General features: G+C 46.2%; 1 protein-coding gene across 1 annotated transcript in view; it reads right to left on the bottom strand.

Moving 5' to 3' along the window:
- Positions 1-2,662: 2,662 nt before the first annotated feature.
- RHEB (Ras homolog, mTORC1 binding) overlaps positions 2,663-24,097 on the bottom strand; it is a 64,017-nt gene continuing 42,582 nt past the window's right edge. The window contains exons 4-8 of the mRNA XM_002715063.5: positions 16,834-16,916; positions 8,047-8,103; positions 7,895-7,942; positions 7,187-7,268; positions 2,663-3,167 (exon numbers count right to left, since the gene is read on the bottom strand). Of these exons, the coding sequence (XP_002715109.1) occupies positions 3,075-3,167; positions 7,187-7,268; positions 7,895-7,942; positions 8,047-8,103; positions 16,834-16,916 (363 nt within the window). The 3' untranslated portion in view covers positions 2,663-3,074. The remainder of the gene's footprint in view (positions 3,168-7,186; positions 7,269-7,894; positions 7,943-8,046; positions 8,104-16,833; positions 16,917-24,097) is intronic.

The raw sequence follows: 24,097 nt of genomic DNA, 5'->3' as shown, positions 1-24,097 counted from the left end.
GGAGCCAGAGCTGAGAACTGAACTCCAATGAGATGCAGGTGTCTTAACGAGTATCTTAACCACTAGGCTATAATGTCATTTTGTAAATCATAATCAAAACTTACTTTTGAGTAGCAAAATCATTTTGAGTATGCATCTAGTTTCCTACTTGCACTGAGAATATGCACATTCCAATGCATCTAAGACTCTATGTACCACTAAGAAAAATCTTCTATTTTATGACCATCTCATTGATTCTAAAAGTCCTGTTTCAGAAATGTTTAAATGTAGAAAAAAAAGTCTTTAGTGACGAGATGCAGTATTTAAAGGACAAAAAATCTAGGTCAAACCTGGCAGCTACAGGAATTCCTTTAGAAGCTCAGGCATGTTAGCTCACAGGACGCAGGATGAATTTAGCTACTGCGTTTAGCCGTCTGACCTAAAATCACCTTGCGCACCTGTGTGATACGTAGGCACCACAGTATGTCCAGGCAAACCAGCACTCATCACAGCACAGGCAGTACCGACCACCTGCCATCACCAGCTGGGGTCATGAACCTGTCACTGACAGCCCCACACCCACCAGGTTGGTTAGAACATGCCCCACATACTCAACCTGCCGAGAACAAATCGTCTGGCCCGATCCCTCCCCTGGGCAGTGGGACTGGGCCCACCCTGTGGAGTCTCCAAGGTTTAAAGCTGGACCCAAGCTCTACAGATTTCTCTACCGTGTTCACCTTGTGTCACAGGAGCTAAGAATCTGAAGGGGGGCCGGCACTGTGGTGCAGCGGGTTAAAGCCCTGGTCTGCAGTGCTGGCATCCCCTGTGGGCGCTGGTTCGAGTCCTGGCTGTTCCACTTCTGATCCAGCTCTCTGCTGTGGCCTGGAAAAGCAGTGGAAGATGGCCCAAGTGCTTGGGCCCCTGCACCCACATGGGAGACCCAAAGAAGCTCCTGGCTCCCAGCTTCGGATTGGCACAGCTCTCGCTGGTGTGGCCATCTGGAGAGTGAATTAGCAGATGGAAGACCTCTCTCTTCCTGCCTCTCTGTAACTCTTCCTTTCAAAGAAATAGGTAAATAAATAAATCTTAAAAAAAAAACCTGAAGGGGCCAGTGGCATAGCGCAGCACTGGCATCCCATATGGATGCCAGGTTGAGTCCTCGCTGCTCCACTTCCAATCCACCTCCCTGCTAATGTGCCTGTGAAAAGTAGCAAAAGATGGGCCAAGTGCTTGGACTCCCACATCCATATGGGAAATCCGGATAAAGCTCTTGGCTCCTGATTGACCCAGCTCCAGCCGTTACAGCCCTTTGGAGTGAACCAGTGGATGGAAAAAGCTCTTTCTCTGTCTCTGGCTTTCAAATAAGGAAATATTAAAACAATCTGAAGGAACGCGTGAGGCACAGCATGTGAAAGAACACTAGCACTCTCCCTCCGTCAGAACTTGTTTCTAAAGCTCCTGTTTACATAAAATAACTGCAGATAAGAGCTGACAAATTTAAAAGGTTCTAGGACCACAACTTTTCTATTCTATTCGATTAAGAAAGCAATGGGACATTTGCTCCTTACAGAGAGGGAGGTACCTCGTCAGGGTCTGACCAGCACCTGCTGGGTCCAATCTTTTAAAGAACTGATGGTCTAGGAGCCAGCACTGTGGTGCAGCAGGCTAAGTTGCCTCTTGCCACACCAACATCCCATACTGGAGTGCTTCAGTCAGCTTCTTGCAAAGGCACCTGAGAAGGCAGGAGAGGATGGCCCAAGTATTTGTGCCTTTGCCACCCATGTGGGAGACCAGGATAGAGTTCTGGCTTTTTTGGGGGGAGGGGAGGAAAAGAGAGGGAGGGAGGGAGGGAGAGAGAGAGAGAGGTCTTCTATCCACTGGTTTACTCCCTAATTGGCTGCAACAGTTGGAGCTGTGCCAATCAGGAGCCAGGAGCTTCTTCTGGGTCTCCCATACAGGTGCAGAGGCCCAAGGACTTGGGCCATCTTCTACAGCTTTCCCAGGACACAGCAGAGAGCTGGATGAGAAGTGGAGCAGCCGGGACTTGAACCAGCACTCATATGGGACGTTGGCAGCACCACAGTGCTGGCCCCAAGTTCTGGCTCTTGGCTTTGGCCTGTCCTAGCCCCAGCTGTTAAGGCCATCTGAGGAGTAAACCAGCAGATGGAGGGTCTCTTGCTTTTCCTCTCTGTTGCTCTGGCTTTCAAACAAAAATAAACTTTGAGGAAGAAAAAAACACACCAAAAAACAAGCTACTGGTTATTCTGGGATGGTGGCAGACAAATCTACTTTCTAAATCTTATCCTGTCTGATGTGGACATTAAGCTAAGCACAGACAAAACATGTCTCACAACAGCCTTTCCAAACAGTGTGACACACACACCAAAGGGTACCGAAATGCCGAGTGACCACCACAGCCACCCGTATCATTCATCCAGGCAAGGTGTGGGATGCAGGGTGCAGCCACCCCTGGGGAGTAACTTAGTAACTCCCCTCGCTGGCCCCCAGGGCCATTCAGCTCCCAGCAACTACAGTCCAGCCCCATCACCCACCAGCCAGCGAGTCCAGTCCCTGGCCGGAGGCCCAGTGAGGCTCTGCATGCCAACTCCTGTGGCCACGGCCTCCACTGGCTCCTGGAATCCCAGCCAGAACCCTCCTGGAAGCTACGAGAAAGCACCAAGGATTAAGGTTTGCAGCTATTTTATTTACAAGTATACATTTAACACAATGAAATAAACACTGATATATTGAAGCCTAGTTAGTAGTGTAACAATATGTATCATTTTGATGATTACATTATTTTAAACAACAAACTACACTGAAAAATTAATGCCGATAAAATTCTTGGTCATAATATTATTAAGAAATACAATATATAAATTGAAAATATGATTGCTTAAAATTTGAAAATGGAAGTGAACTCATCTGGACAGAGTCAGAGTTTAACATAATCTGAAAGGAGGGGAAGCTCTGACCCAAATGATCTCTCTCAGGTTAACAGAAGAAAAAGAAGCAGAGTTTATCTTAAAGGATGACGGGCAGTTTGCTTCTTCAGGTAGAATGGATTCCCAGTGTCCTCGGGTTTTGCAGCGGCATCACATCACCGAGCACGAAGACTTTCCTTGTGAAGCCGCCCCATCAATTTTTTCTGCCTCCAAAATTATCCTTCTGAAAACATCAACAGCAGTCTAAAGTGGGAAAAAGAGAAACGGCGACAGCGTTAGGAAGGAACACTGGTGATGCGCTCCCAGGCTGAGAGAGGCGCTACCTGCTGGATACTCCCGTAGCTGGCCGCTGCGGCTGGGAAGGCCACGCCCCTGCACACTGCAACCCAGCTCCTCCCTCAGTCCCCGAACAGCCTGCGGAGTCCTCGTGCCCGACTGCTCCTCAGAGTTCCGGGCACTCCTGACTCTGACTTCCCCGGGGCTGCCTACCCTGCAGCTCCTTCCCGAGGGAGGGGTCATTGCCCTTCCATCCCCCTGGTGCCCTGGCACCTCCAGGAGGGAAGGCGCTCTTCTTGCGCTCACTGCGCCCTCAGACTTTTTTTGTTCCCCAGAGTTATTTATGTTTTTGAAAAGCAGAGTTGGGAGTGGGGTGGGGAGAGATCCATCTTCCATGTGTTTGTTCACTTGCCAAATGGCTGGGGCTGGGCCAGGCCAAAGCCAGGAGCCAGGAGCTTCATCTGGGTCTCCTAAGTGGGTGCAGGGGCCCAGGGACTTGGGCTATCCTCTGCTGCTTCCCCAGGTGCATTAGCAGGGAGCTGGAATGGAAGTGAACTGGCGCCCATATGGCATGCCGGCACTGCAGGCAGCTATGCCACAGTGCCGACCCAGCTTTGACTCGTTATGCCATGAGACCACCTCTATCACCTCCCACAGCTCTTTATCCCCAATCATCCTGGGGCCATCACACTGCTGTCTCCAACAGAACCTGAGCATAAATCCTGGTCATCTCCATCACAAGCCAAGCTCCCCACCCGCTGGTGCCTCAGCTCCGCCCCACCTCAGCCTCTTGGTCCCATGGCCGAACTCTCCCAGTCTCCAGTCCTCCACAACAAGGGGCCCTCTCTTACACTGGAGGACAATAACTGTCAGTCCCTGTCCTTTAAAGGCGGTCATTGTGACTGTGGCTCACGGGGCCTAGGTCTTGTCATTACAGAGCCACCTTCCTCTACGACTGCCCGTCATGCATGCCATCATGCCAGCCCCATAGCTCGCTTTCTTCTGATACCCTGAATTCTCAAGTCTACAGGGACCTGACATTGATCCCATGACACCATCTGTGCCACTTTTTGTTTTCCCTTTCCCTCCTGGCTAATTAGACCGTACACCTGCTGCCGAGTCACTGTAACTCACTTCCTTCTTCACCGGCAGCGCACCTGCACAGGGCCATGGTCATCCCGCTGCCCAGCCCTAGGAAACACACCACCAACTGCTCGCTTCACACCCTGACCAGGGACCCAGTGTGGAGCCTTGGTGTTGCCTGGCAACCCAACTACTTTTCTAGCTTTGTAGCTTTCCCAAAGGAAGGCGTCATGCGCCTTCTTTCTCCATCCTCCCCCCACGGAGACCTCTGTGTGCTCTGCTCTCTAAACGGGCCCATCCGACACACTCTGCCTTCTGTCCTGGTGCATGAATGAGGTGTCTGTACTCCTAATTAGTCTGCGGCCAGCCCCACAGCCCACCCCTCTTATCTAATTAAGGTCACTGGCTTAGAATCACTTGACTATCAGAAGGCACCGTACAGAGGAAAAAGGATGAGATTTGGTTTAGTTTAAAAAATTTAGTCCTAGTTCTGGTTCCATGTAGTATAACTGTTGAAAACTTATTTCACTTATTTGGATCTTAATTTTTTCACTTTTAAATGAGACGGTTCACTTTGATATTAAGAAAAGAGTAGGCAACCAATAAATGTTTGATTTTAATCAATTAAAAAATAGACATCTCTTACTACCTCCACTCTTGTTACCTAAATTCTACTTATCTATACTTGGGCAATGAAATGATACAGATAAATACCTTGCTAACTGGAACTTGGGAATTATACAGATTTAACATCCCTTCACATCTGAGCATAGGAAAAAATGAATTTGACTATCCAGGGATACTCTGCATTGATGATAATCTACTAGATGCAAAAATTGTGCTGGTGCCAGTGCTGTAGCATAGTGGGTAAAGACACTGCCTGCATTGCTGGCCTTTCATTTGGGCGACTGTTCATGTCCCAGCCGCTCCACGTCCCACCCAGCTCCCTGCTAATGCCCTGGGGAAAGCAGTGGAAGATGGTCCAAGTGTCTGGGGCCTGACACCCACAAGGAGACCTGGAAGAAGCTGCTGGCTCTGGCCTGGCCCAGTGCTGGCCACTGAGGCCATGTGGGGAGTGAACCAGAGGACGGAAGTGCTCTCTCTCTCTCTCTCTCTCCCTAACTCTGCACTTCAAATAAATAAGACTTAAGGGAAGAAAATTAAAAACCCAAACCATTGTGCTGAGTATTACGGAGGATATAAAGGTAAATAGTGTCGTCTCAGATCTCAGAGCACATGGAGGGAGCAAAGAGAGAGGAAACCACCCCGCATGGCAGCTCTGGGTGAGTCAAGGGGTCAGGCAGCTCTGGGTGAGTCAAGGGGTCAGGAATCAAGGAGAAGCAGCAGCCTTGCGGCCGGGGCTCCAAGCCCTGGGACATGAGGCCCAGCAGGGACGAGAGTGCCAGCTTCCTCCGGCCTCCACGCCTCCGAGGTAGTGACCATCCGCTCCTGCCCAACTGGAGCTTCCTTCTAAAAACGAACATCTTCTCATCTTATTGAGGCCCAAACACGGTGGAAATACTTTAAAAAACTGTAAAACAGGCCGGCGCCGCAGCTCACTAGGCCAATCCTCTGCCTGCAGTGCCAGCACCCCGGGTTCTAGTCCCGGTTGCTCCTCTTCCAGGCCAGCTCTCTGCTGTGGCCTGGGAGTGCAGTGGAGGATGGCCCAGGTCCTTGGGCCCTGCACCCCATGGGAGACCAGGGAAGCACCTGGTTCCTGATCGGCGCAGCTCGCCAGCCACAATATGCTGGCTGTAGTGGCCATTTGGGGGTGAACCAACGGAAGGAAGACCTTTCTCTCTGTCTGTCTCTCACTGTCTAACTCTGCCTGCCAAAAAAAAAAAAAACACCAAAAACCAAAAAAAAAAAAAAAACACACCAAAACCAAACCAAAACAAAACAAAATGAAAACAAAACAAAACAAAAACCTGTGAAACGACACCACACGTCTTCCCAGCTGATTTAGAGAAACTGATTTTAAGCCAGAGAAGAAGGGAGACGTTCTAGGTGCCGACTGTGTCTGGGAAGTGGCAGGAGCTGGTACGGCTGGAGCACGGGATGCCATGGAGAAGCGTGCACTGTACCCCACGCCGTGCTAAGGGCTGCGGCCCTGTTCCATGGGCAGTGGGCAGTCCGCTGACACTTTCGGACTGAGGATGATGTCTGGCAGCAGAGATGCACCGGTGAGAAAATGGAGGCAAGGCATGAGCTCGGATGCCACAGGTCCTAGTGAATGAACATGACCCTAAACCAAAGCCAGGGACGGCCCAGGCAAAAGCCGTTGTAGGAAGCTTCTGGAACAGGACTCTCATCCTTCCTAGGCTACGCCTGTAAGGGAACGTCAGCAGTGCCGCGCTGCAATAAACGCCTGCAACATCGCTCTCAGTCACTTCTTACGCTAGCAGTGACAGTCAGCTGCAGCGCAGCCAGCTTCATCTTACATAGGAGAGGGCAGAGTCCCAGAAGTGGCGCCTCAGTGATTCACGGCAACTCTGGTTTCCTTTCTGTGTCAGCCTTTAATACAAAACAAAAGTGGCTGACAAAAAGTAGTGTTTTCTTTACTGGTTATCCTAAAAAGTCAAAAAGCTTCATAGAAAATGTATGATAAAAAAGGCAGGCATGGATCTCTAACTTTTGCACCAAAATAAATTCATCTTTTAATTCCATTTTTCCACAAACTTTCCCAAGTGTCTTTGCATTCTAGGTTCCATCGTAAGCAGAATACTGGCTGAATTTACAAAAACAATAGTATGTTTTTAAAGCAACCTACAACTTGGTACTAGACACCGTGAAAGACTAAAAATTAAACAGAAGTGGTACGGACGAGACCAAGTGCTGAGAGCAAGGAATGTATAACGCAACCGACGAGGACACGGGCGAAATCCGTTGTAAAAAGCTCAGACCTGATTTTCTTTAGCAGAAGACTCCAAAAAAGCTGCGTTCCAAGATTCTGCCAAAGCTTTCCCTTCTTCATAACTGATCACCCTGAAGGAAAAAGAAAGTTGAAATAAAAGATTTTGCTCTTTACTGCATCAAACGTTTCTAACCGATGTGAAACCGGCTCCACTGGGATGGATTTTCCCTCACGAAGCAGCACTGTCACCAAGAACACAACACGGGGGACAGCACACACACCTCCAGCAGGGTCTTCCAGTCTGGAGAACGTGGCCGAGTTTCCCAGTCCGCTCACCTCTGTAACAACTGATTACCCCATAGCTAGGTTTTCAGCACCCAAGGACAGGGAAATTCTGAAAGAGCTCACAGCGTAATTCTGTTACATATTTCCCACAACAGTGGCTTCCTCTCCGACATCATGGCCCACGGAAAGCAGCAGGGCCCACATGAGTGCTGTGTGTCTCTAGTTCTGCCTTCTGCAAGCTGGGAGTTACTTGAAGAACAATCTTCTATAGAGTCTGCGCCCTCCCTTCTGAAGGAATGTGAGGTGCACACTGCAGTCTTGCTCCTGCTGTGCGCAACCGCAGACTTTGCAGCAGACACGGATGGGACGCTAAACGCGCTCTGGCCACCTCAACAGTTAGAAACGGCATTCCAGTGACTGAGTTACCCAGGACTTCATTTTACTACTCAGTAGTGATTGAAAAGCCACAAACCTTTCCATATGCAGGTCTTTCTTATTCCCAACCAGCATAATAGGTATTCTAAGGGAGGAAAAAATCCAAGATATAGTCAGTGCCAACGTTTACTGCTCACAAGATACTATTTTAACAGAGTTTATTTACAAAGGTAAAATCATACTACTTACTGCACTTTCCCCACCATGTCCAACAATTTGCCATGGATAACTTTAATCACTTCAAAACTAGAAAACAACAAAACAAAGTAGGAAATCAGACACCCATTTTAACGCTGAAAATCTCCAACTTACATGAAATGGGGGAAATACAAAATGTCATACCATTTTAAGATAAACTGAACACAAAGTAGTCTCAGTTTCTCCTACCAATCATTTCCCGTGTGCATATATTTGACACTCAGCCATCCTGATAATGTTCAAAATGAAAGATGAGACACTGAACAGTGGGGCTGACAAACCACATAAACACCAACTTTCATTCTCCCAGCTCATCCAGCAAAGAACACACCATTTAACTGTAAAGTTCTCCGTAGGACGTGTTACGTGTTACTACTCAGCCCTGTCTTCCTTTCTTCCTGGATACACTCACCTTCTGGGGGTCCAACCTGTCTAGGTTCTGACTCCAAGTTGGAGATGGCTCGCCCCAGCCAGGCTGCATCTCTTACACTCAGGCCTGCATCCAACACATTTCAGCAGTAACTTGAAATCTGCCACTGATGGCTGGCAAATGGCCACGCACCATCCCCACAGGCGCCCAAGAAGGCATCTGTGATAAGCAACTGCCAGCACACCACTGGCTCTACTTTCAAAGCCTACCCAGAAATCTGGCTGCCTCTCATTCCTCCATTGTGGCTGCCCAGGTCTGAGCATCCCCCATATTGACCTGTATCACTGCACCAGCTCCAGTCTTTCCCCTCCAGCCCCTGCTCGGCAACCAGAGGGAACTGCTTTAAGCGCCAGATCACGCCCTGCTCAACAGCCTCTGCTGGACTCCTCTACTCAGTCCTGTCTTGACTCCACTTCCCACTATTCTCCTCATCTACTCTTTCATAGCCTTACCCGCTACGCCACAGCCCTCAGCGATGGGCCCTCACATATCTATCTTTTAACTGTTTGTCTTCCACACCAGAAATGATTAAGCTTCACAAAGGCAGGAATCTGCTTTGGGCACTGTTGGACCTCAAGCTTATTGAATGAATCATACACCATGTTATTTTACACTATACGTATTTGCTACTTTGATGGAAACTAAACTCATTCCCAAGTAGATAGGAGGTTGCATTACAAAGCTGTTTCCTTAGCAGGTGCTGCATTTGCCTACATTTGGAATAGTGTGGCTGCTAGGGAAGGAGCCCGCCAACCAGTCATGTCAGAGGCAGCTGGAAGGCCAGGTCTAGGTGGTGTGCAGTTTCAGTGTCAGTTCCCAGAATTCCCCATTCTCTTGGAAACCACACCTCATATCAACTCCCTGAGAGAAGATGGACTTAGTGACTCACTTCCAATGAACAGAATGCGGCAAAAGTGATGGGATGTCACTGAGGGCGAGTTTAAAAAGACCGTGGCTTCCTTCTCTCAGATTCTTCCTGTCTGCCTGCCTTGAGACGTCCGAGAACTAAAGGCAATGTCTAGAGAGCAAGGAACTTAGAACCTCCATCTAACAACTCTCAGGAACTTAGATCCTGACAACAGTCACATGAATGAGCTTGGGAACGCCTTCCTTCCCCAGCCACGCCTTCCGATGGGGCTGAGCCCTGCCCGACACGCTGCAGCTCTGAGAGCCTGGGACGCAGAGGGCCCAGCAAAGCCTGCCCAGGGTCCCAGCCCAGGGAAACCGTGTGATCCAAAGTGTGCTTTGCTTTAAATAGCTAAATTTTGGGACAACTTAGACAGTGAATACAGACTTTCACCTGAAAGCAAACTATTTTTTCATTTCTGATATTAAAATAAAACAGAACACCAGGGATTCATATCACCTTTTGATTCTTCCATTGATGTGAAAGTAAAACAACACTGGCTCTGTGTTGGTCTAGGCTACATTACAACCAACAGGTCAATGTCACAGGAGACAGATTCGAATCTATAAATCTATTTAAGAAAGTTTTTCTAAAACAGCAAAGCGTGATCTTAAAATGGATAAATTGTGCAAAGCGAGCCTGGAAGCACTTCGAGGTCCATTCCACCACAGTTCCATGGATTACTCTTACCCAACAGAACTCTAAGGAAAGTTACACAGGCACATCAGCTGCCTCAGCTGACCTCCACCTAAAAGACTTGTGAGATCAACACCAGGTTGTAGCCAGCAGTTTTTGAACTGGACGGATTTAATGAGTTAGTGCAGTACACTAAGCTATGAATCTCTCTCCATCTGCTCACACGACCTGGTTTTCACCCTACCGCCACCTTTGATCACCTGCTGCAGCAGAGCTCCCGTGAGCTGCAAACGTGCTCACAGAGGGTCAGCTCCTCAATCTGCTTATGCCCAGTTATGCATACTTTATACTGCAAACTTGAAAAGTGAGTATTGACAGTTGTTTCCCTGAAAACATAGAGTTAAATAGGCGGACAACAATTCTGCTCCTTAATAAAGAATGTCAAAACAACTAAAAAAGCCCTATGTGTGTTTGGGGGGGGGGGGGGGATCATACAAACATGTTTAAAAATCCTAGGCTGTTCTGTAAGTATTTCACTCTAAAGAAACTAAACTGGAGGGGCTGGCGTTGTGGCAGAGCAGGAAGCCTGCCTGCAACACTGGCATCTCATGTGGGTGCTATTTTTTGTCCTGGCTGCTCAACTTCTGACACAACTCCCTGCTAATGTGCCTAGGAAAGCAGGGGAGGATGACCAGAGTGCTTGGGCCTCTGCATCCACGTGGGAGACACAGCAGAAGCTCCTGGCTCCCGGTTTTGGCTTGGCCCAGCACTGGCTGTTGAGGCCAGCAGGGAAGTAAACCAGCGGATGGAAGATCTCTTCCTCTGTTTCAAAATAAGCAATAAATCTTAAAAACCAAAGGCCATGGCTAACACCTTATTTCAGTTAGTGGCTGAATGCCAATTACACATTACGTAAAACAACACTGCAGGTTCACAACACCTTTCTGATTCTTCCATTAATCAATGTTTTAAAGTAACTATCCTGACTGCCTTACACGGGAGGTTCTTTTTGATCACATACACAATTTGTAATTGACGCACCGAGGCACTGAAAAGAAAACCCACCTATTCATAGCTGTTAGTGGGGGTAAATGAGAATCTCAATCTTCCACCTCAACTCTTAGTTAATTCAATAAATATCAGACAGTTCTGGCCAACAGAAAGATATTTCTTGGATATTCACAAATATTTATATATTATTTAGCATATCAGTTTCTAAAAACCAAGCATCATGCTTCCCTCATATTTTAAGTTTATTGAGAATGCTCATGAAACCATGAACTACTAAGAAAAGACATTTAGAACACAACATTTTGGTAAGGAGAAATAAAGTTACAACCCACAGGCCGTGGGGCAGGCATTCAGTACAGCGGTTAAGGCACTGCTTGGTATGCCTGCATCTCATATCAGTTACGGGGTTAGAATCCCAGCTCCACTTCTGAGTGTAGCTTCCCGCTATCACACATTCTGGGAGCATTTCTGCTACCCACATGAGACTTCTAGGCTCCTGGCTTCAGTCTGGCCCAACCCTGGTTGTTGCATCTGGGCAGTGAACAAGTGGATGAAGATTTCTCTCTGCCTTAAAACAATGTGTAAAGGTACCACTAGGTTGACACAGCAAGCTTTGGGCCTCTGCTTTATATTAGACCACAGTTTTCTCAAGGTTCTTAGGGAGTAGTTTTCACATTGTCAAATCTAGCTCAATGTTTTAATTTCTCAAGTGAAAAACGCTGTTTTTAACCATTATTTAATCTTGTGCCCACTATAAAAAGGAGACAAAAACCAATGGATGTGGGGGCTGGCGCTGTGGCACACTAGGTTAATCCTCCGCCTGTGGCACCGTCATCCCATATGGTCCCGGTTGCTCCTCTTCCAGTCCAGTTCTCTGCAGTGGCCTGGGAAAGCAATGGAGGATGGCCCAAGTGCTTGGGCCCCTGAACCCGCATAGGAGACCAGGAGGAAGCAGCTGGCTCCTGGCTTCGGATCAGCGCAGCTCCAGCCTTTGCAGCCATTTGGGGAGTAAACCAATAGAGGGAAGACCTCCCTCTCTCTCTCTCTCTCTCTGTAACTCTACCTGTCAAATAAGTAAATAAAAATCTTAAAAAAAAAAAACAAAAACAAAAACAAAAAACCAATGGATGTATCAGAAAACTTTCTATCCATTATTTTAATGTCTCAGGAAAATGACTTACTTATTTTATGGTGCCAGCACTGTGGTGTAGCAGGTTAAGCTGCTGCCTGCAGTGCTGGTATCCCATATGGGCAGTGGTTCGAGTCCCAGCTGCTCCACTTCCAATCCAGCGCCCTGCCAATATGCCTAGGAAAGCAGAAGATGGCCCAAATCCTTGGGCCCCTGCACCAACATGGGAGACCTGGATGAAGCTCCTGGCTTTGCCTGGTCTAGCTCTAGCCACTGTGGTCATCTGGGGAAACCAAACCAGCAGAAAGATTTCTCTCTGCCTCTCCCTTCCTGTAGATCCACCTTTCAAATAAATAAATCTTAAAATGGCAGCAACAGCTGGGGCTGAGCCAGGTCAAAGCCAGAAGCCTAGAACTCCATCTGAGTCTCCCATATCAGTGGCAGGGGCCCAAGCACTTGGGCTATCTTCTGTGCTTTTTCAGGTGCATCAGAAGTGGAGTAGCCAGCATTCAGGAATCAGACTGGTGCTCATATGGGATGTTGGTGTCCAGGTGGCAGCCTAACCTGTTGCACCATGAGGTTGGCCCCATTTTTTTCAAAGCTAAAGCATTTTTTTATTTTTGACAGGCAGAGTGAGAGAGAGAGAGAGAGACAGAGAGAAAGGTCTTCCTTTTGCCGTTGGTTCACACCCCAAATGGCTGCTACGGTCAGCGCGCTGTGGACGGCACATTGCGCCGATCCAAAGCCAGGAGCCAGGTGCTTCTCCTGGTCTCCCATGCGGGTGCAGGGCCCAAGGACCTGGGCCATCCTCCACTGCACTCCCAGGCCACAGCAGAGCGCTGGACTGAAAAAGGAGCAACCGGGACAGAATCCAGAGCCCCAACTGGGACTAGAACCTGGTGTGCCGGCACCACAGGTGGAGGATTAGCCAAGTGAACCGCAGTGCCGGCCCCTCAATTTTTATTAAAAGGCACAGAGACAACAGAAAGAAATATTCTATTTGCTGGTTCACACCCTGAAACGTCCCACAACAGCCAGGGGTAGGCCAGGCCAATCCAAAAGCCTGGAACTCCATCTAAGTCACCCAGATGGGTGCCTCATGAGAATATGAGGCATGATCTACTGCTTCCTAGGATGCATATTTATCAGGAAACTGGATCAGAAGCAGAGTAGCCAGGCCTGAACCACACATTCAGATGAGAATCTCCAGCAGCACTTGAACAGCTGCACCAAACTCTGTCCCAAGGGTAGCAATTTATAAAATAACTAACAGGGGCCAGCGCTGTGGCACAGCAGGTTAAAGCCCTGGTCTGCAGCACCAGCATCCCATATGGGTGCTGGTTCAAGACCTGGCTGCTCTACTTCTGATCCAGCTCTCTGCTGTGGACTGGGAAAGCAGTGGAAGATGGCCCAAATGCCTAGGCTCCTGCACCCACATGGGAGACCCAGAAGAAGCTCCTGGTTTCAGATCAGCTCAGCTCTGGCTGTTGCGGCCATTTGGAGAATGAACCAGCAGAGGGAAGGCCCCTTTCTCTCTGTCTGGCTCTACCTCTCTTTAAATCTTTCAAATAAACAAGATAAATCCTAAACAAACAAACAAACAAACAGTAATTATTCTCCAAACTCAGCCAGAATAAAACTATACTTCAAACAGCAAGACCTTCAACGGTGCTTTTCCAGGTAAACTGGTAAAATAATGGGAACACACGAACACACCCAATCTTGCAATATGCATCAGATTAATAGGTATATAAATAAAGTCTGTTATGCTCAAGGCGTTACATGTGGTCTTAAAAAGTTTACAGAGAATGCATATTATGAAAAACTATACATGGATTTAAAAAGTTGTTTGCATGAAAATAAGCTTATTTTCTATTCCATTTTCTGTAAACTTCTTGAAGTAACCTTGTATATGGTAGACATTTAAAACTGAAAATCTTGGGACCGGTACTGTGGCGCAGTGGGTTAACGCCCTGGCCTGAAGTGCCGGCGTCCCTATGGGCGCCAGTTCAAGACCCGGCTGCTCCACTTCCAATCCAGCTCTCTGCTATGTGCTGGGAAAGCAGTGGAGGATGGCCCAAGTCCTTGGACCCCTGCACCCGCGTGGGAGACCCAGAAGAAGCTCCTGGCTACTGGCTTCGGATCGGTGCAGCTCCGGCCGTTGCCACCAATTGGGGAGTGAATCATCAGAAGGAAGACCTCTCTCTCTCTCTTTCTGCCTCTCTTCTCTCTGTGTAACTCTGACTTTGAAATAAATAAATAAATCTTTGAAAAAAAATTGAAAACCTTAAAATTTACGGATCAAATAAACAGCTGATCATGAGTTATGTGCACAATAAATAAATTTCAAAATATTATCAGGGGCCCAGCACTGTAGTACAGTGGTTAAGCAATACTGGCATCCCATATTGGAGGGCCAGTTTGCGAACTGCTGCTCTACTTGTGATCCAGCTTCCTGCTAAGTGCACCTGGGAAAGCACCAGATGATGGCCCAGACGGAATCTTGGGAGACTCGCTTCAGCCTAGCCCAGCCCCTGGCCACTGCAGTCACTTAGGGATTGATCAGCAATTGGAAGATCTCTGTCTCTCCGTCTCCCTCTGCTTGTCAAATAAATAAATAAACCTTTAAAACAAGTTATCAAAATTGAGGAAATCACAAAGGAGGAGAGAGACACACAGCTCAATTGTCTATCCACTGGCTCACTCCCTAGATGCTACAATGACTAGGGCTGGGCCAAAGAGAAGCCAGAATCTTCGTCCAGGTTTCCCACATGGGTGGCAGGGTCTCAAGCACTTGGGCCATCTTCTATTGCTCTTCCCAGGCCATCAGCAGGTAGCTGGATGGGGAGGTGGAACAGCCGGCACATGAACCAGCTATTTTATTGTTTTCATACAGTAGATAATATGGGAAAATGTCCATTATATGGTAAGTAAAAGTGCTTCCCTTCCTCTCTTGCTTTCTATTTTTCACATTTCCCCAACTTTCTTTAAGGAACACATGGTTTTGGTACTCAGTTTTAATTCATGTGGGAGACTTCTCAGGGACTGGCAGTACTGGGTCTGAATATAAGAAAGGCCACAGTACTCAAACACTTTAGAGCTAGACCTCAGTACTTCAAAGTACATTTCCCTGGTATGGAGAAAAACGTGAAATAACACATTCACAGAAAAGCAGATTCTAATTCTCACTGGCAGCAAAATATGCAAGTAGTAAGGAGTCTGGGCTCTATCCAATATGGCAGCCAGTCACATGTGCTTACCAAGTACCTGAAATGTGGCTGCTATGACCAAAAAACTAAATTTAAACATTTTTATTTGGGGCCAGCGCTATGGCATAGTGGGTAAAGCAGTGTGCTGGCATCCCATGTGGGTTCTAGTTCAAGTCCTGGCTGTACCACGTCCAATCCAGCTCTCTGCTATGGCCTGGGAAAGCAGTAGAAGACAACCCAAGTCCTTGGGCCCCTGCACTCGAATGGGATTCCTGGAAGAAACTCCTGGCTCCTGACTTCGGAAGGGTGCAGCTCCAGCCGTTGCAGCCAACTGGGGAGTGAACCAGCGGATGAAGACCCTTCTTTCTCTCTGCCTCTCCTTCTCTCATTGTGTAACTCTTTCAAGTAGAATAAATAATTTTTTTTTTTTAAAAAAGAGTATAACCATTTATTTGAAATGGCAGAGTTACAGAGAGAGGTCTTTACCCACTCCGCCATAGAGCCAGCCCAGTTTTTAACTTTAATTAGCTACACCCAGCACATACATAGAACATGCTCACTGTTGCAGTAAGTTCCACTGGATGGTGTCAGCCTTGAGTGTGGACCTGCGAGACATGGATATGAACCCCAGCATCATCACACCCTGTCCATGTAATCCTGGACAAGTTACTTCGCCTGTCACTCAGTTTCTTTCTATGTCAGGTGGGAAACCACATATTTCTGATGTGGAATTGTTTGGTTAAATGAAGTAATGTATTATTAAGTAAACAAAGAGTGTAGCAAAATCCCTGACATGTCACACACTCAACAGACACCAGTTATCCACCAAATTCCCTCCACCGGCACTGACATATCTGTGACATCTTCAAAGACAAGCTTTGCTGCTGCGTACACACAGCCACACGACTCCCCTCTTCCTGACAGATATGCCATCCTGGTAATTAGAGAAGCTCTTAACAAGAAATGTTTGGTAGAGGAGACAAAATCCATTCTGCCTAATAAAAACAGGCCCCATTTTTATGGAGTAAAGTGAGTCTCTATTACTCAAAGGTCTATATTTTATAAAGTCACAAAGGACAAAATATTCAAGAAACTGAACACCCAAACCGTATGACAAAGTTTATTCCACATTAACATGGTGAAAACACAAAAAGTAAAATCCATTTATATACTTCCTATTTCAATTAGCAGAAAAGCTTAGATCCTGTTCAATCACTCCACCTAGGTGGCATGAAGAAATCATTTTTTTATTTAATCAGGGTAACAGAACAGCTGTTTGGATATACTTTTCTCCCCTTAGTAGCCTAGCTGTTCCAAAAGAAAAAAAAAATCACTGAAAAGTAGTTTGTCTAATGACTAAGTGTAACTGCTAATATTACCAATTACAGCATAATCCTTCAAGAAGTTTAATACAATATATGTGCAGCAAATAAATTCAAGAAAGCAGAGGTCCTACCTTTTGATTGATGTAACAGAATACACAAGAATATAACCATTAATATCTATGGAGTATGTCTGAGGAAAGATGGAATATTCATCCTGTAGAAGAAAAATAATTACACTTGAGTCAAGCATAACAAGTCATCTTTGCCCAAAGTTTTTCATGTATTACCTGAAGAAACCAAAGGAATCTAAATAACATAAAACCAGAGAACAGTAATATGCCAGAAACAGCCTACACACTACATACTATGTAAGTTTTAGGGTGGCACAGTGGTGAAAATGTGTTCCAGCCAACATTCACAAACGACTCTGGCTGTAGTAGGATTTCAGAGGGGAGGCTGGTGACTTGGTTAACACTTGGGAGGAAAGGACGAGAGGAAGGCAGAGGTGATGGGCTCTGTGATCTCATACCCAGGTACCTGCACTACCTCTTTCTCTTATGGAAAGGAAGTCCAGAATATCTTAGACCTCACAGGAAATTTACAAGTCCCACATTCCTGGTATTTTCAGATTTCAAACTGTCATATTATAATTTGTCCTTTTCTTTACAGGTCACCTCACAATGGCATAAGCAACAATCCACAAGTTACTGACCAACAACAAATCACCAAGCAATTTTAGGAATTAAAAACAAAGACACACCTTCAGCAACAGTGTATTAGCCCTTGGTCTTATACAGCAGCCTTAGGAAACTTTGCCTGAATACAGATATAGAACATACAAAAAGTTCCGATGTCAACGCAGTTTTCAACAGCATATTCCACTGTCTGGTACAAACACTTCATTCTCAGGCGAAATATAATTACAATAATATAGCATACATTCCAAGCACTATTAATGCCAAACCAATTATGTCATGCCACATCATCAGCTCAAGCAGCAGTTTCTGTTAACTTTACAAACCCACAGTATGGTTATAACTACTGTTCATAATGGTGAAGTTCTTAAAAAGAAAATAAAAGAAAAGAAAAATTAAGCTTTAACTATCATTTCCTTGATTTCTGGCTTTGGCCTGACCCAGCAGATGAAGATCTCTAACTCTGCCTTTCAAAAAATAAATAAATGAGTATTTAATAAAAAAAAATCAATTATTTGACATCATAAATAGTGGTTGTTAACCAGAAAAGAGCTTTTCACAGAACTTGCATATACGCAAAACATTGTTTTCATTATTAATCCTTTTTTATTTATTTTTTTGAGAGGCCAGAAAGACAAAGAAAGCTCCCATTCACTGGTTCACTCCCCAAATGACTATGATAGCCAGGTGAAGCCACAAGGGTGACAGGAATCCAACTACTGGAGCCAGCACCACTGCCTCCCTGAGTTTGCACTGGCAGCAGTGGGGCAGTAAGGAGCCAGAGGCCAGTACAGAACCCAGGTGCTTCAGTATACAACAAAACTGCTAAGCTAAACTGCTGGGTGTTAATGTTAGAAAATAAATTTTTGTTAATGCAACATACTTTTCTGCCAAGATTAAAAACAAAATTCCTGATGATTTTAGTCACCAGCTCAGCCACTAAAATAGGTCCAAAGTTTGAATGCAAATAGAGTAATCATGTTTAAGAAGCACTGCAAAAACCAACCATTTAGAAGACATAACGCAGGAAAACTGCACCCCACTCCACTCTGCAACAGCAACCAAAAAGACCAGATTCTCAAGAATAAAATTAAGAAAACAAAAGCATTTAATCCATTTAAAGACAAAATACTGGCTCTCAGTTCTTTATTGAGATGCTTGCCTGGCCTCTCAGGTGTACTCTTATTTCTCTGTATTAAACTTTGCTAGCATGCTTACCACTAAAAAAAAGAAAAGAAAAATATTTTCAAGAGGTTAAATAAAGAAGGGGCCGGCACTGTGACCGGGTAAGCCTCCACCTACAATGCTGGCATCCTATATGGGTGCTGGTTTGAGACCCAGCTGTTCCACTTCTGATCCAGCTCTCTGCATCACGACGCACCTGAGAAAGCAGTGGAAAATGGCCCAAGTGTTTGAGCCCCTGGCTTTGGTCTGGCCCAGCCCTGGCATTGCAGCCATTTGGGGAGTGAACCAGTGGATGGAAGCTCGCTCTCTTTTTTTGTACTCTGCCTTTCAAATAAATAAAAAAGAAATCTTTGAAAAGAAAAAAAAAAGAGGCAAAAGAAACAAATGAACAGCATACATGGTCTTAAGCAAAAACATGCAGAATCAAAAGGACACCCACTAATGAAGCCTAAGTTAATCTGTAAATGTTAGCATGATCCCAATAAAAAGCAATTTCTGAGAAACACCACCAACTGCAGGGGCAGGTGAAAGAAACCATAAAGCAACAGTAATTAAAATAATGTTGTAACGACTCATGAATGGAACATCCAGAAAGACTCAAACAGGTATCGGAACTAGATATATAATAATAAGGCATTCGAAATAAGTGAGGATAAAAAGTAACCCTCAACAAAACATACAGGGACAAGTGTAGAGCCACCTGGGAGTGAACAGCCAAGTTGGATCTGTAGTTCACACCTTTGCAAAATTACATTCCAGAAGAATCTAAAATTTAATGATGAAAATTAAAACTCTGCATAGAATTTGTTTTTAAAAAAATCAACTGAAAAAAGATTACAAAATTTAAGTGTCTGAAAATGAAAAAGTTCTTCACGGTGAAAATCTCCTAAACAGAAAGCATGAACAGACAGAATAAAATAAAACCTTGTATCTCAGATAACACACAACATGCTAATTTCCTCCATACTTAAGAAATTTCTAGGGGCTGGAGTTGTGGCACAGCAGGTGAAGCCACTGCCTGTAGTGCCTGCATTATATATAGGCGCTGGTTCAAGTCCTGGTGGCTCCACTTCCAATCCAGCTCCCTGTTAATGGGACTGGGAAAGCAGCAGGATGGCCTAAGTGCTTGAGCACCCATGTGGGGAGACCCAGAAGAAGCTACTGGCTCCAGCCTGGCCCAGCCCTGGCCATTGTGGCATCTGGGGAGTGAACCAGCAGATGGACAACTCGGCCTCTCTCTCTTTCCCTCTCATTAACTGCCTTTCAAATGAATAAAACTTTAGAAAGGAAAAAAGGAAGGGCAGACACTGTGGTATAGCAGGTTAAACCTTCACCTGCAGCACCAGCATCCCATATGGGCACCAGTTAGTGTCCTGGCCGTTCCAATTCCCAGCCAGCTCTCTGCTAATGGCCTGGGAAAGCAGTAGAAGAGGGCCCAAGTGCTTGGGCCCCTGCACCCATGTGGGAGACCCAGAGGAAACTCCTGGCTCCTGACTTTGGATCGGCCCAGCTCCGGCTATTGTAGCCATCTGGGGAGTGAACCAGCAGATGGAAGACCTCTCTCTCCATTTCTCCCTCTTTCTGTAAGTAGCTCTCAAATAAATAAATAAATCTTAAAAAAGAAAAAGGAAATCTCTTAAGTCAACAAAGATCAACAACACAATCTAAGAAATGGCAAAATAAATGAACAGGGTAACTCACAGGAGAGAGAAATCTCCTCAAAATGAAAACAGGATCAAAGCCCTTCATACGCTGGACTGAAATACTGTTTTGCATTTAGAGCAGTAAACAAGAGTGCGTGAACACATTGTGTTGAGGAAGGTGCTCTCAACTCGATGCTGGGAAGGACACAAACCCTAAGCAGCACATCCCCACTCTTAGAAGTTTACATACAAATACTGTGTGTCTAAAATGACACCTAGGATGCTCACTGCAGCCCTGCTGGTGGTAGCGATACAGGCAACAGTGTGTAATACACCTTACCAGAGGCCCAAATAACTGGGTATCATATGGCCAATGGGCATGCCAGTGACCTGTGTTGAAACAGAATGATATCCCTATGGAGATGGGTTACTTTTTGTGTAAGAAAATAACTTGAAACCATATTTTTGTTTCCATTTATAAAGTATCTTGGAAGCACAAACTGGAAACTGGTAATGGGTTGTCATGGTGCGAAGGGGGGATTAAGACACCTATTTATCTTTTTGTGCTATTTTGTCTTGTACCACGTAGACTTAGATCTTTTTTTTTTTTTTTTGACAGGCAGAGTGGACAGTGAGAGAGAGAGAGAGACAGAGAGAAAGGTCTTCCTTTGCCGTTGGTTCACCCTCCAATGGCCGCCGCGGCCAGCGCGCTGCGGCCGGCGCACCGCGCTGATCCAATGGCAGGAGCCAGGAGCCAGGTGCTTTTCCTGGTCTCCCATGGGGTGCAGGGCCCAAGCACCTGGGCCATCCTCCACTGCACTCCCTGGCCACAGCAGAGGGCTGGCCTGGAAGAGGGGCAACCGGGACAGAATCCGGCGCCCCGACTGGGACTAGAACCCGGTGTGCCGGCGCCGCTAGGCGGAGGATTAGCCTAGTGAGCCGCGGCGCCGGCCCTAGATCTATCTTTAAAGAAAGATATTTGGGGACAGCATTGTGATACAGCGGATGAAGCTGCCACATGGGACACCAGTAACCTACATGTAACACACATGCTGGTGTTTGCGTCCTAGCTGCTCTGCTTCCCATCACAAGTACCTGGGCCTCTGACACCCATCAGGGGAGTGAACCAGGGGATGGACACTCTCTCTCTGCTTTTGAGTAAATATATCTATGATGTATATATATATAAAACAAACATTAAGTGTATGTATGTATGCATGTTTATATATTTATATACATAGACTTAATTTTTTTTATTTCAAGATTTATTTATTTATTTGAAAGAGTTATAGAGAAAGAGCAGGAGCAGATAAGACAGAACTCTCCTATCTGCTGGTTCACTCCCCAGAGGGCTCCAATGGCTTGAGCTGGGCCAATCTAAAGCCAGGATTCTTTAGATCTCCTTTGTGGGTGCAGGGACCCAAGGACCTGGCCATCTTCTACTGCCTTCCCAGGCACAACAGCTGGGAGCTCGATCGTAAGTGGAGCAGCTGGGACTTGAACTGGGCCCATATGGGATGCTGGAACCACGGGTGGTAGCTTTACCCACCATGCCATAACGCCACCTTTAATATTTGTTTTATTTTTATTTTTTGTTTTGTTTTTTTGACAGGCAGAGTGGACAGTGAGAGAGACAGAGAGAAAGGTCTTCCTTTGCCGTTGGTTCACCCTCCAATGGCCACCGCGGCCGGCACCCTGCAACTGGTGCACCACACCGATCCGAAGCCAGGAGCCAAGAGCCACTCCTGGTCTCCCATGCAGGTGCAGGGCCCAAGCACTTGGGCCATCCTCCACTGTACTCCCAGGCCATAGCAGAGAGCTGGCCTGGAAGAGGAGCGACCAGGACAGAATCCAGCGCCCTGACCGGGACTAGAACCCTGTGTGCCAGTGCCGCAGGCGGAGGATTAGCCTATTGAGCCACGGTGCAGGCCTAATATTTGTTTTAAAGGTGAATTTCGTTACATTATAACATTGATTGTCACCAACTGACTTGTCATTGAATTTAATGATTAACACAGATTCCTCCCACCTTTTTTTTATTGAAAGCTAACATTTTTTTTTAAAAAAAGATTGACTTTGATAGTTTTATATATATACACAGAGACAGAGATCTTCTATCTCCTGGTTCATTCCTCAGATGGCTACCACAGCCAGGGCTGGGCCAGGCAGAAGCCAGGAGACAGGAGATTCATTTGCGTCTTCTACTTAGGTGCAGGGGCCCGAGGACTTTTTTGGGCTGTTTTTTTCTGGGTCATTAGCAGGGAGCTGGATCAGAAGTGGAGCAACTGGGACATGAAACAGCACGCATATGTGGTGACAGCATCACAGGCAGTGGCTTTACCCACTATGTCACAGTGCTGGCCCCTGAAAGATCACATACTTACTCCAAAATTCATTTAGGGTATCTACTTTCACCTCAAAATCAGGCCAAAACAAATCTAACCTACCAGCCTTATCCCCATCTGGACAACTCAGTGATAGTGTCACACATACTGACAGCAAGCACTGAGTGCTTGTGGCCACACAGACCCACGCAGCCATTTAGTGTGTAATTTTACTTCTAGGCATGTGTAAGTTAGTGATCCAACTCACCACAGATGGCTTTTATAAAAGTCTATCCATTAACTGTCTTCCTCTACTACTGCCAGTCTTACTCCCAGAACTAGCCCAGTATGAATCCAATAGCTTTTGAAGCAATGAATGTGAAGATTTTGTTCTCATCCACGTTTCTACAGAATGGCAGGAGATGCCTATATTTCAGCATCATGAATTATAAATTCTAGTATAATTTTTTAATGTTATTGTCTCCTGAGAATGTAACCTTTAAGAACCATTAGCATGGGGCCGGTGCTGTGGCATAGCAGGTAAAGCCGCCACCTGCGGGTGCCGACATCCCATATGGGAGCCTGTGTGAGTCCCGGCTGCTCCACTTCCGATGCAGCTCTCTGCTGTGGCCTAGAAAAGCAGAAGATGGCCCAAGTCCTTGGGCCCCTGCACCCACGTGGGAGACCCGGAAGAAGCTCCTGGCTCCGGATTGGCACAGCTCAAGCCATTGTGACCAACTGGGGAGTGAACCAACAGATGGAAGACCTTTCTCTCTCTCTCTCTCTTTCAAGTAAATAAATAAATCTTAAAAAACAAAACAAAACAAAACAAAACAAAACATTAGCTGCAATGAAAACAAGTTATTCAAAGTAGCTTAAAAGTGAATATAGGGGCCGGCACAGTTGGCATAGTAGGTAAAGCTGCTGCCTGCAATGCCAGTATCCCATATGGGTACTGGTTCAAGTCCCAGCTGCACCACTTATGATCCAGCTCTCTGCTATGGCCTGGGAAAGCAGCAGAAGATGGCCCAAGTCCCTGGGCCCCTGCACCCACGTCGGAAGACTTGGAGGAAGCTCTTGGCTTCGGACTGGTGCAGCTCCGGCCGTTGTGGCCAATTGGGGAGTGAACCAGCAGGTGGAAGACCCCTCCCACCCCGCGTAACTCTTTCAAATACATAACTTTTTTTTTTTTTAAAGTGAATATATGTTGTATAAAAATTCTCTAAATATTCTTACAGAATAGAAATAGAACCCAAAGTAGTAAGACTAAGTAGATGGCAATCTGACCACTACTCTTGTTATATATCATATACACTCACTCCCTAAAATTTGATTCTTTATTTGCATTATTATATCTTAAGGCACTGCAGCTCTACAAAGGCTTATGTTAACCTCAGCCTAACAATCCCATGAAGGTAGGTACCAGTCACCACCATTTCACAGTTGAAGGTGCCAAGGCACATCAAAATTCAGTCACTTTCTTCAGGTCACTCAATCAGTAATTACAAAAAGCCAGGACTCAAACACACTGCAAACAACTGTGAAACC

Source organism: Oryctolagus cuniculus, chromosome 7 (assembly GCF_964237555.1).
Source record: "Oryctolagus cuniculus chromosome 7, mOryCun1.1, whole genome shotgun sequence".
NCBI classification, from domain to species: Eukaryota; Metazoa; Chordata; class Mammalia; order Lagomorpha; family Leporidae; genus Oryctolagus; species Oryctolagus cuniculus.
Note: the sequence above shows the minus strand (reverse complement) of the source record. Positions and strands in the feature narration are given on the sequence as shown.